This window comes from Acartia tonsa, chromosome 1, assembly GCF_053477335.1.
Source record: "Acartia tonsa isolate MP-2025a chromosome 1, ASM5347733v1, whole genome shotgun sequence".
Lineage (NCBI taxonomy): Eukaryota > Metazoa > Arthropoda > Copepoda > Calanoida > Acartiidae > Acartia > Acartia tonsa.
The window spans coordinates 35,863,229-35,875,823 of NC_137260.1; the positions used below are offsets into that span (position 1 = coordinate 35,863,229).

The following is a 12,595-nucleotide window of genomic DNA, read 5'->3' on the forward strand; positions in this document are numbered from 1 at the left end:
AGCTAAGTTTGTCAAAATTTTAACTTTGTTATCTAATTATCAGATAATCCCGCGGATAACTCCTTATTCTCTGCCCCTACTGCACATGTCTCTGACAGGAAGCGTGTACTCTGTGGTTTCCCTGGCTTTGGAGAGGTTCATTACTGTCTGCTTTCCATTTCATAATTGTAAGGTAAGTACTATGCAATTTTAATTCTAGCAGTAACAATTAGCACTAATGATATGTTACAAAAGTGTATAAAAGTGAAAAGGAAGAATGTTTTGGCCATTAAACAGGTGCAACTCTGTATTAAGTTGATTGCACAAATGATAATTCCAGATTATCTTCTTATTAGAAAAGGAAAGTTAAAGATTATCTTTTTTTAATGATCCATCTCTTTATTTTTAGTGTCATCATAGAAAGAAAATTGTATTTTTTTTAAAATATCCTCTAGTCATTAAAATTTAAAAACGCTACACTACGAGGTTTTATTTGTTGCATCTGTTTTGTATCTAGGCATTCCCCCCAAATATGTGCTAAATGTTACTTTGGCTCTAATTGGGGCTCTTATTAGAACTCGAATGTTTAGCCCTGTTAAGAGAAATTAATATTTTTCTCTCAAGACATTATATCTCTTACTAGTTCTTAACATTTTATTTCGCTTTATTGTATAATTAAGCTGACTATGCAAATAAATTTTCTTTTTTATGAAAATTTAAATAATTTTGTTCTTTCTGAATGCACTTTCTTATGTTGACCTATTTAATATGTTGGAGTACTTTCTTTTAATTTCATAATTGAAGGTTTCCAATATTTTTACAGTAGAGGTTTTAATTATGATTTAATTACATTAAAAAACCTAAATGTGTTATTGGGGTAGGAAGGAAAATACCACCCAGAAGTTTATGAACTTTTCCTCCCCCCCCCCTCAATATCTCTGAAATAAAAAGATTACCACTTAGCCCATTGTTTAAAAGGTAAATTTCTGACACTTTATACACCGTAATGTTGATTTTTAAACTGTCTATGTATTTTTTGCCTCAAGTGTAATTATTTTGTAGACGGGCAAAAATTAACCCCACATTGAGATTCTTTGAAATCTCACCTCACCGCACACAAAAAATTGTATAATAAGAATTGTAGACAGATAGACACACATACTTTTACTTGATTGAGTATATAAGATGGATTAAAAATATTTGAAATAAGTACTACAATATGATTTACGTGAGCCAACTGTTGAGGGCTCTGCAATTATTTTTCCAATTTCCTGCAAGATATAATTAAATAGCAAGGCGCTAAAATTAAGCAGGAAAGTCTCTTTGGACTAGGCTAGTCATTTCGGAGAGGCATGTTAACGAAATTTTAAATTTACTTTCTTATTTTGAAATTAAATCATTTTGTAATGGTACTAATGGTAGTTTTTAATGTCTTTAAAAATTCCAAAAGTAAATTTTTGAAAGGGTTATTTAAAAAATCAATAACATGTATAAATTACGTACAAACAAATACATAAGTGGAATTGATGAAAACCCGTATCATTTCTAAAGTCAGCTGTTATATAAAAATGAATCTTTCAAAATTATACTATTCATTCAAATATGAAGAATGAGAAAACAAAATTATTAAATTAACTTGCACTCACCAATTTGCCAATTTTCACAGCAGTCTCCAGTGTAAACCCTGTAAAACTTAGATGCCTTATAATGACCTATAATTTCACTACTTATACATGAAATAAAATAAAGAAAATGAAAAAAATAATAACAGCTAGTTACCATAGAAATTAAAATAAGAATTTCAATAAATAAACATTTATTTGATATAATGGCAACGCATACGTTCAACTGGGTTTGTGGTGTGCTATTTTCATATTTGCACAACCCATATTTTATATTGGAATAACAATTTATATTTCTTGATAAAAAATTAACAAGTAATGACGTCAATATAGAAGAAAAACACTAAGCAACTCAAATAATTATTGGAAATCATTAAAAAATAAAATGGCAATTAAATATTTCAGGTTTTTAGCTTTCCAATTTTGAATCTTAAATCTCTAAATTTCTTTGTTTTCGGTTCAAATACACAACATGTTAGGAATCATGTTCTCAATGGGTTGGTTGTCTGTATAAGGCTGTAGCAAAATAGTTTTATTATTATGGCTAGTGACCTTATACGTCTTAAAGGTTTCCTTGAAAGTATTCTTCCCCTTGTCAAACCCCAGAAGAAAAAAAAATCGTTATTCCAAATATAAATAAGAATAATGCTGTAGAAAAATATTTTGAAAGTAAATAGAAAAAGAATCCATATACAGTGTGTTTTTTTTATGAGCACTTTTTTGAAAGCAATTTTACCCCACTTATAATTATCAGAATTTAATGATTAATGGCTTATTTTCTTCGTTTTTTAAGGGAAATTATGAAACAACAAAAAAAATTACAGTTTTTGTTGAAAAAGTACAGTAAAGTTGAAAATTAAAAACTTAGGTGTCAACATCTAAAAATGGTTTTAGCACAGTTTTCTTATGCTCAAATAATCAACCTTTTGCAAGAATGGCTGCTAAACACTTCAAAGTTGAGATATAGAGCTAAAAATGTATACAGATACTATTAGGGACATGTACTAGAACATATCAAAGTTTGAAGGTCATATCTCAACCAGGGAGGGAGTACTGGCCCCCCAAAGTCGACTACAGAAAATCCATTTTTTTAAGAAAAATGCGCTAAAACCATTTTTATATGTTGACACCTAAGTTTTTAATTTTTAACTTTACTGTACTTTTTCAACAAAAACTGTAATTTTTTTGTTGTTTCATAATTTCCCTTAAAAAACGAAGAAAATAAGCCATTAATCATTAAATTCTGATAACTATAAGTGGGGTAAAATTGCTTTCAAAAAAGTGCTCATAAAAAAAACACTGTATTTGTCTTCAGTGCATCTTTCTACATTCTCAAAACTTTACAAATTTAATTAAAACATATTTTCTTTGTTTTTCTTCTCTTTTTTTGTTTGTTGAAAGACAGAAAAGTTTTCACGCGGGACATGTGCCAAAGTTTTTTTTTATTTAATTTGAATTTGTTTGAAAGAAGATAGTGTAAGAGTAAAGGCGTTACTTTATTAAATACCTATTTAACAAGGATGACAACATCCATAAGTAGCGAAGCACAAAAAATCGTGGATGGAAATACGTAAAAGTAGATTTTAAGTGTATTTATTAAAATCAAGAATAGATTTATTGGAGAAAATAAACACGAAACCTTGTTTTATTTTTAATGATGACGAAGGTCAAAGTAGATTACATAAAAGATTCTCATAACAATGGGAAAAATTATTTTGATACTGATATCCCAAAACAAGTTTAAAAATTGGACCAAAAACACCAAATATATAGGGAAATATGTAAAACATATAAAAATAGCCAAAAACCTGATAAAAGGCACTCTGACCGCCATGGTTGTTTTCTTTAAACGACGGGAAATTTAATTTTGATATCTATAACTGAAAAAATTTTGAAAATCGGACCATAAACACTGAAGATATGGAGAATAATGTGAAAAATACAAAAATAGCCTAAAACCTTCAAAAGGGCAGTCTGGCCGTCATGGTTGTTTCTTTAAACGACGGGAAACTTAATTCTTATATCTATAACAGAAAATTTTTGAAAATTGGACCATAAACACTGAAGATATGGTGAAAATGTGAAAAATACAAAAATAGCCTAAAACCTGCAAAATGGTAGTGTGGCCGTCATGGTTGTTTTCTGTAAACGACAGAAATTTAATTTTGATATCAATAACTGAAATAATTTTGAAAATCGGACCATAAACGCTGAAGATATGGAGAAAAATGAGAAAAATACAAAAATCGCCTAAAACCTGCAAAATGGCAGTGTGGCCGTCATGGTTGTTTTCTGTAAACGACAGAAAATTTAATTTTGATATCAATATCTGAAAAAATTTTGAAAATCGGACCATAAACACTGAAGATATGGAGAAAAATGTGAAAAATACAAAAATAGCCTAAAACCTGCTAAAAAGCAGTCCGACCGCCCTTGATGTTTTATAGTTAATTGTGCTCCTTAATAATGGGAATGTTGTCAAAAAATTTCAGCTGTCTATCTTTAATAGGAGCCGAGAAAATCACGTTTCCCCTATTCTGTCTCAGACGGACAGACGGACGGACGGACGGACAGACGGACGGACATTTCGAATTATAGAGTAGCTTCGCTACTATTAAGAACAAACAATCAGTTGGTTGGTCTGTAATGATCATACATTAACCTAAATTTTTGTACCTGTGTTTTTCTTTCTCGATCCTGCTTTTCTTTCAATATTTTTTTCTTCCATAGTCTTCTATTGCTTTATTGAAGTCACCCATAAAATATAAAAATCGGCATTATCCCTCGACCCCCCACACCTCCTTATCTTATCTTTATGCAATTTAAAGATAAGGAGAAAGTGGTTATCTTTCTGTATTTGGCAGCCCCGAAGTGTTAGTGAACCCCTCCCCTTAATTTTAATTTTTTAAATTTTTGTCTATCGGACATTATGATCCTTGTTTTTAACTTTTAGGAGATTATTATTATTGAGTTAACATTAAGAAAATTAATAAAACATATTTTAAGATACTTCCATTTTTGACTGGTATATAAAAAATAGATTATTTTTAGTTAAAATATCCCTTTCCGCGTATGTGACCCCTATAATATGTAGATGTAAAATATATATTGTAAATATCCAATATTTTCTCAGTTACTTTATATTCAGCATTCAACACTTTACAAAATTTATATTCTGTCATGGATAGAAGAATTTACATTTCATAGTATTTTCAATTTAACAATCATTTTTTCGAGTTTTAATCAATATTTTATTTGGGTAACTAAATTACCATTGATTTTCCTCTTTGCATTTAATCAATGAAAATGTTTCTTTTATGCTTCATCTTGTCTTTTAGATTTAATATTCTTTTTCTATAACAAACTGCTCTTTTTCTTAAAGATAACATTGTTTTGTTTGTTTTTGCTGTGTTGTTATTGAAGTAATGGACCTTGATGACCCTTATACTTACCCATTTTTTCCCATATATCATCAAAGTAGAAAGTATAAAGATTCTTTAATCTCTGGTATTTGTGAATTGAATTGTATACTTTTAAACTCAATATTCAAATAAACTTGGATCTTAAATATATTTTATCAACAGTTTTTTCCGATATCTTTGGACTTAAATTATTTGATTGATTTAACATCACAAACTTCTTCCCCTTTATTTTCAACAGGGTCTGAGCCATCTATACCTCTATAAAGATCGAAACTAACAAAACTAGTAAAAAATTTAAAATTAAGAAATAGGATTAAGTGGTCTTTACTACGGATGACAACATCCAGTAGCGAAGGAGAAAAATATGTAAGGAAAAAAATAATTAAAGAGCAGAAGTTCAGTGGTCATAATTTTATGACTTAAATTCTGGTCGAAAAACTCACATTTCACCGATAATCTCACGGACTGACAACGGATAGACCGACAACGTTATTTATAGAGTAACTTTGCTAAAAAAAAGGTATTTGCTATTTGTTTTATTCTTGTACATATTTATGAAGTATAGTAATTATGTATTTTTTACAGCTATGTTAAATATGAGTATGGTATCAAATGTTGGTTTGAAGTCAAACTGACCAGAAATACACCAAAATAAGATCTCGTGTTGTATATATTCATTATCACAAGGTTTTTAGTGTATATGAGGATTAAAATGACGATGTAAACATCGGACTAGTTTTATTTTGTTTTATATTTGTTTGCTTGGTTGAAAAGACATAGTTAGAATATTATAAGTAGCGTAGATATTCTATAAGCAACTAGTTTGTATGTTGTCCTTCTGTAATTTTCTAAAAACTTAATATTTTTTATATTTTAGATGTACAACGGACTGGTATACATCACTTTCATCACAATATTTTCTATCCTGTACAACATTAATAAAACATTAGAATTGGAAATAGAATTTGAGGATTACAAGTAAGTGTTTTATTTCACCTTGTTAAGACATTGGTATGCACAGGGTTAGCAAACTCTTTAGGGGGTAAAGTAGAGAGTGAAATACAGACCTTCCCAATTTCACTGCATTAGATTTTGTAGCTGAACGAGAAGAAAATGATTTATATTCCCCTCCTCAAATCCCTGAGTATTTGATTTTGCATCTTATTGAAAGGCAGGAAGCGTTTAACAAGAAATTTAAATTCTTTATTGATTCTAAAATTTTTAGATACCTGAAATTCACAGTAGAGTTTTATCCTGTATATAAAGTTTCGTAGGTAGTGACTTTTGTCTTTTAAGAAAAAGAAAACCAATTTCTGATTTGGTATTTGAACAAGGTATTGCATAGCTAAATCTAATTTACTTTATTTGAAACATAAGTTTGAAGCTATTTTTTCCCCAAGAAACTAATATGGTTTATGGTAAGAACAAATGTTCAGCTGACTCAAAAGCAACACTCCATACGTAAATCATAAAATAGACAGGACATCTGTTTGTCCGTCAGTCTGTCTCTCAGTAAGTTTTGTATTTGCAAATGACTAAAACTACTTTTGTTCATTAATTACTTTGCTCTCCCACGACAACAAGAAGAAAAAAAAATTGTCTTGAATAATTATGTATAAGAGTTTACTGTTGTTACTCTTAATGAGACTATTGTGGCTGCGCACATAACATAATTGTCCTTGTTTCCAGTGTGACAACAATTAATGAATATGGAGAGAATGTTACAGAAATCATGTGGAAACCTTGGGTGGTACCTACAGAGATGAGGTAGATAGACAGATAGATAGATAGATAGATAGATAGATAGATAGATAGATAGATAGATAGATAGATAGATAGATAGATAGATAGATAGACAATAAAGTGATAAGAGAGAAAGAGAGTAGACATAAAAAGAAAAGAGAAATAGTGTCTGTGTGGAATTTCACAACTTTTGATTAAAACAAATAAAGGTAAAAACAGAGACGACAAGATCTTAAGATCTTTGAACAAATAATGAAATAAAAAAAAGTAAAGCTCTAACATGCATACCTTAATTTTCAATTAGGAACATAGGGTTATCCGACCCGCCTAAAATACAAACGACACGGTAGAAATGTAGGAAAGCTTCCCTTTTAAAATGATAAAAGAAAATATTTTCCTAAGAGTACTAGTCGAGTATAGAACCCCCCCCTTCCCAAAAAGCCCCTTTGAAATAATTTGAAAATAAAGTATTTACTTAAGATCAGGTCAGGTTAGGTTAGGGTATATTGGGTACATGGTAGCCTTGACGGGTTAGAACCCTAATGGGGGTTATGCATAGAAGAAAAAACTTACCTTCCCTTGTTTTCAATTTATTTTTAAAAGAATTTGTAGGGGGGTTACAGTGCTTCAAAAGCCCTTTGAAGGAAATCATCGAATAGACTGTTATACAAGTTTACTTACAAAGTAAACTTTAATAAGAGTTTTTTACAAAGTAGAGAATTTTTTTAAAAACTTTTTATACAAGTTTAATTGGGATAGAATTAGCAAGGTTTGGCAACCGACATATTTTAGTATTTTAGGGTAACTCGAATACTGAAACAAATTATTGAAAATTTTGAAAAAGGCAGTTCGATTTGGAACTCTTTTACAGTAAAAATTGCCATAAATTTCATAAATGTTACAGTTTGTGTCTTAATAATTTACAAAATATGCAAACGGCTTTTTTTTAAAAGCGCAGCTGCTTCTGCCGACATGGAATAAGTTTGTGTAAGTAATCTAATCAAAACTTTAATATACTCATTACTATTTTTCCTTTTTTCCTTATTCTTTAAAATAATTAACTATGCATTTCATTAAGTTTAAGTTTAATTAAATAAGCAAAAGAACAACATTAAGTTGATTCAATAAGAATTCTTAAATTACAAAAAAAAACCTTTATACATCTATGAGGCTTTAAAATCAATAGCTTAGCGGTCTTATACTAATATAAATGATAGATTACAGTCCATCTTATTATCATTATTAACTTCACTACTTATGAGTCTTGGGTTTTTGTACAAAAGTAATGCTATTATTTGATCCAATGTGTAATGAAAAGTAAAAATAAGAAGTATAAAAAGGTAATGATGTATACCATTATATTTTTTGTACAAGTATGTAGGTATAACCAGGCAATAAGAAAGTAATACTCACTACATAAACGTCCAAGTGTAAGGGTAAAGGGGGGTTTACCCACTCAAACCTTTGAAACCCCTCATTTTAATCCTTCAAATAAAAAACTTGGACGTCCATGATCGACTAAGGTTTGAATGAGGGTAGAGTTATTTGTTTAAATATATTATTTAGACTTAAAATTTGAGTATTGAATTAAGAAATTTAATAAAAATACTAAAAAAATATAAAATTTTAGAATTATTTCACCTTTTTCGTTATTGGTTTTGTATTCCAGTAAAAAAATCAATTATTTATCTTAATTAACCTATACCTAGCTTCCTGGTTTGTACCATTATCAGTGACTAATGTTTTCCTTGTCTTAGATATATTTATCAAGGCCCACATATAATATGTATGGCTATAATGTGAGAACTAAATAATACCTTTTCCAGTATGGCTTCGAAACTGATTAATGTCTAATACTAAAAAATATAGTATATGATCGTATAACAAACAATTTTCAACGAATATAAAAATAAAAATCATAAAATTAAAAAAAAAATTTGTTAGCTCCGAGGGTTTAATCTTTTTTTAATCCTAACTTTTCATTTCAATGTCCGCGCTGTCTATAACACGATAGATCACTGTTCTGGTACTCTTAGTACTAATATTATAGTTTTTTTTTTAATGAGGTCTAAAGTAATAAAGGATTGAGATCATTTATGTCACGTTTGTAAAGACAACCCTTTTTATTCTAAACACAAATTTGGTTTAAGCGCCACAATAATGATAGAGAACATACAAATTTTTCACATAAAGCTTGAGAATAAATAATAGGTGCATGAAAAGAAAATGATTATCTAATTCTAATAAACTCAATTTAATCTTAAGACGGGTTATGGAAGGGAAGAGTGAAAAAATCTCCCTGGTAAATATGTATAGTTCATGTTTCTTAAATTAAGATAAAATAAGAAAATGTTCAAACTATATGACAGATGAAAGGTACTCCATAATATGTAGCATATTCCTTAAGAGGTTAACTCACAAACAAAATATGAATTTTACATATTAATTTAAACATAACACATTGTTTCGAGCCTGCTTGCTCTCTTCAGATGTCAATGTAAAACTAAATGTATTTAATCTAATATAAATAACCAAAATATAAATCTAATATAATTGTATATCTAACAATGGAAAAACAGATTAATTAACGTTGCTGAAATCAAAGCACATAGTAAAAAGTCTGGGCTAATGATGAAAATGGTAAAAGAAAATTTCGCAAAGAGAATTAATGAAAGAGAAAGGGTTGTGTGGGAATAAGAACAAAATTAGACTCTAATATATAGATTTTCAAGGATAAGGGAATAAAAGAGAAAGTTCAAAACAAGCTTTATAAGTAGCATAGCTACTCTGTAACAAGGATTCGTCTGTATGTATTATGGATATTTAATTCTTTGCCTACAGGTTTTCTTCATGGGGTAGCATGATTTGAAATTTGATGGCTTTTGGTGAGCGGTGTAGTTGCGGCTGCTACTTAAGTTTGTCTAAGCTGTTTAAATGAATATTACATTGGGTTCAGCTACTAAAAAGTCTCTTGGTGAGGGTGACATCGGCTGGTGGTGACTGAAGCTGATTAAGACTGAGTGTAACTGATGTAAAATTTGATGGCTATGGCTGCCGAGCCCTGAACATCTTTATATTTCTGGAGGTTTTCTAATTAACATCAAACTGACTAAAATTGCCTCTATTAGATATTAATTTATACTTTAGGCATTAATTTAATATTTAATTTCAGACAGTCTGAGATGTATTCTTTGTATGTCGTCTTTCTACTCAACTTTATTGTTCTTGGTAAGGATTTATATTTTCTGCACATAACAAAACAAGGATAACTTTTTTTTGTGTATAGTCCCTTCCGTGGCAACGCTCCTTAAGCGTCGATTCTTCGTTTTTTTCACAGCAGCTTTTCTCCTATTTCTAGCCACTGCAGGGGGCAATAACCCTGCAGGGCCAATTTCCTAACTCTGTGGGGCAATCACCTCACCCAATATAACCTAACCTAAAATAAAATAACCTATCAAAGGCCATTTTAAAAATACGACGAATCGCCCCTTGAGGGGCGTTGCCACGAAATGGACTTACCCTTTTTTTAAATACATCAGCAGTAACAACCCAAAGAAATTTATAGAAAAGAATCTTGTGACTGGTATTGGCAATTTAATGTACTGGACCCTTAATAGCTGTAATGAACTTAATTTTTAGATTAAAAAATGCTTTAAAAAGCCATCCTTTTTTCATGACAAAGGGACTATTGATTGCATATTTGTGTACAAATATTATGAAAACTGCTTGATTATTTTTCTAAATAAATCTTGGCAAGTTCTAGACTTATTTTACCTTCTAGTTTAAAGCATAGCATATCTTCTTTAAATGACATTAATGTCACATTAGAGCGACTTTCATTATTACAATACTTAATATTGAATTTTATAATCCTTTCTATTTCAAAATATCTAAATAGAATTTAGGGTATTTTAATTTTTTGAGGTACGTTTATAAAACGTTTATAAAAATTGGAGTTTTTTTTACAGTGCACAGTCTGCATAATACATTACCTAATTAAATTAATGAAAATGTTTCAGTAAATTTACATATGGGGCCAGTTAGGTTGCATTTAATTATATTAAAAGAAAAAGGATATTATTTTTGGAAAATAGTGTCTTTGGTTACAGGGATAGGCTGAGTCAAATAAAAATAATCGACCACTAATCCAGAGTGAAACGTTTATATTATCGCCAATACGAATCAATGAATATTTCTAAGAATTAAGTCAGCAAATTTTTTCTTTCTTAAAAGTATGAATTTTAACTAAGTAGTTTCGATTTATTATACTCTATAGTATTAAGTAGTTTAGTTTGAGTAGTTTTGTTTTAAGGTTTTCAAATTTGCGCTCCATACTAGAGTGTGTTATGATTTTATTTTGTGTAGTTACCTTTTTTAAATTTTTTTTAGTGTGTTAGGATTTTATTTGTGTAGTAACCTTTTCTTATTTTTTTAAATTCAGTGTAAGTATTTTTTTGTATTAGTAACATAGTTAGTGTTAAATTGCTTACCTAGTAAATTCTTTCACAAATACAGTGAGGTGTGTGTGTAGGAATTAGATGTTTTCATTCTGAAGCTCTCAGCACATGTTTGAGTACATGTGCAAATTTTTTACCTTCTATTAACTTATTCCTGTATTCCAACAATGGAGTCATATTTTCCATTGTTTGTGTTTATGTGTTTGCTTATTGGGTGTGTAATGTCTTTGTGTTTAGGTTAACTATAAATATATTAACATATTATTATTTCATTACCTTGCTGTAGATATTATTATACAGGGTGACTAGAAAGTATTTTTGAAATTTGTGAAAGTAAATTAACCCTTGGCTTATCAAAAATTCAAACCACATGAAATAAGTTTTTACAAGAAACATAATTTCAACTGATTGTACATAGAAAAATAGTATTTTGACACTAGGATTAAAATAAAAGTGAAGCGATTCGTTTTTTAAACACCCCTTAGCAACAATCTATGATATTGTTATTTTGAATCTTTTTACTAGTTCATGTTGTTTGTTAATTTTGAAATTGTTTCACATACTTTTTATACTTTTTAATTTTACCCTTCGTGTTAAATAAATATCTAGTATTTTGTATTACAATGTTTGGTTTTGCTTGTTTGAGTCATGTAATTAAATCATGTAATGTTTTACATTTAACTCAATTTTTAAAGTTATTAACATTTTCCAGGGAATTCAAATGATACATATTAAAGATTAAAAGTAACATAAACTTCAAATAAGAGAAAAATTAATCTGACTATGAATCCCTAAACCTGCAGGTTGTATGATATGATGTTGTATTTGTGATAACATTAATATAAACATGATTGGTAAACAAAGCAGAGTACAATAACCAGAACCAACTAAATCTCTCTTAAACAAACTTATACTTTTTATCCTATACTAGTGACTGCGCCTCTAGCATTTAGGGGCTTCATTCGAAGGAGTAGAGAAAATGGAGAAAAAATCCTAAAATCATCCCACCACTTAAACCAAAAATTGAAATATCTTAAAAATCCAAAAACCTATGAGAAGCTTCTCTGAAATGGAGAACAAAAATCGGTTCAGTAGTTTCCGAAATCTTTAGCTTCAGACAAAAAAATAAATAGCTGGATGTGTGTGTGTGTGTCTAATAGGCTAAGAAAAATAAATTAATCAGAGCAATAAATTTTATAAATCATTTTTAAAGCTATTTTGATAAAAAATTGAAGATGTAATTTTTATAATTTTTTTGTTTATTGCGTTATGAATATTTTCTTTATGTTAAAAGTCCAAATAAATGCGAAGGGGAAATAAAATTATAAATGGTTTATTTCCCCAAACAAAAGTTTTATATCCTCTCTGCCCT

At 29.2% G+C, this 12,595-nt stretch overlaps 1 protein-coding gene across 1 annotated transcript in view; it reads left to right on the forward strand.

Moving 5' to 3' along the window:
- LOC145318062 (FMRFamide receptor-like) overlaps positions 1-12,595 on the forward strand; it is a 29,149-nt gene that overhangs the window by 9,029 nt on the left and 7,525 nt on the right. Inside the window, exons 5-8 of the mRNA XM_080159397.1 lie at positions 44-172; positions 5,901-6,001; positions 6,713-6,790; positions 9,939-9,994. Of these exons, the coding sequence (XP_080015523.1) occupies positions 44-172; positions 5,901-6,001; positions 6,713-6,790; positions 9,939-9,994 (364 nt within the window). The remainder of the gene's footprint in view (positions 1-43; positions 173-5,900; positions 6,002-6,712; positions 6,791-9,938; positions 9,995-12,595) is intronic.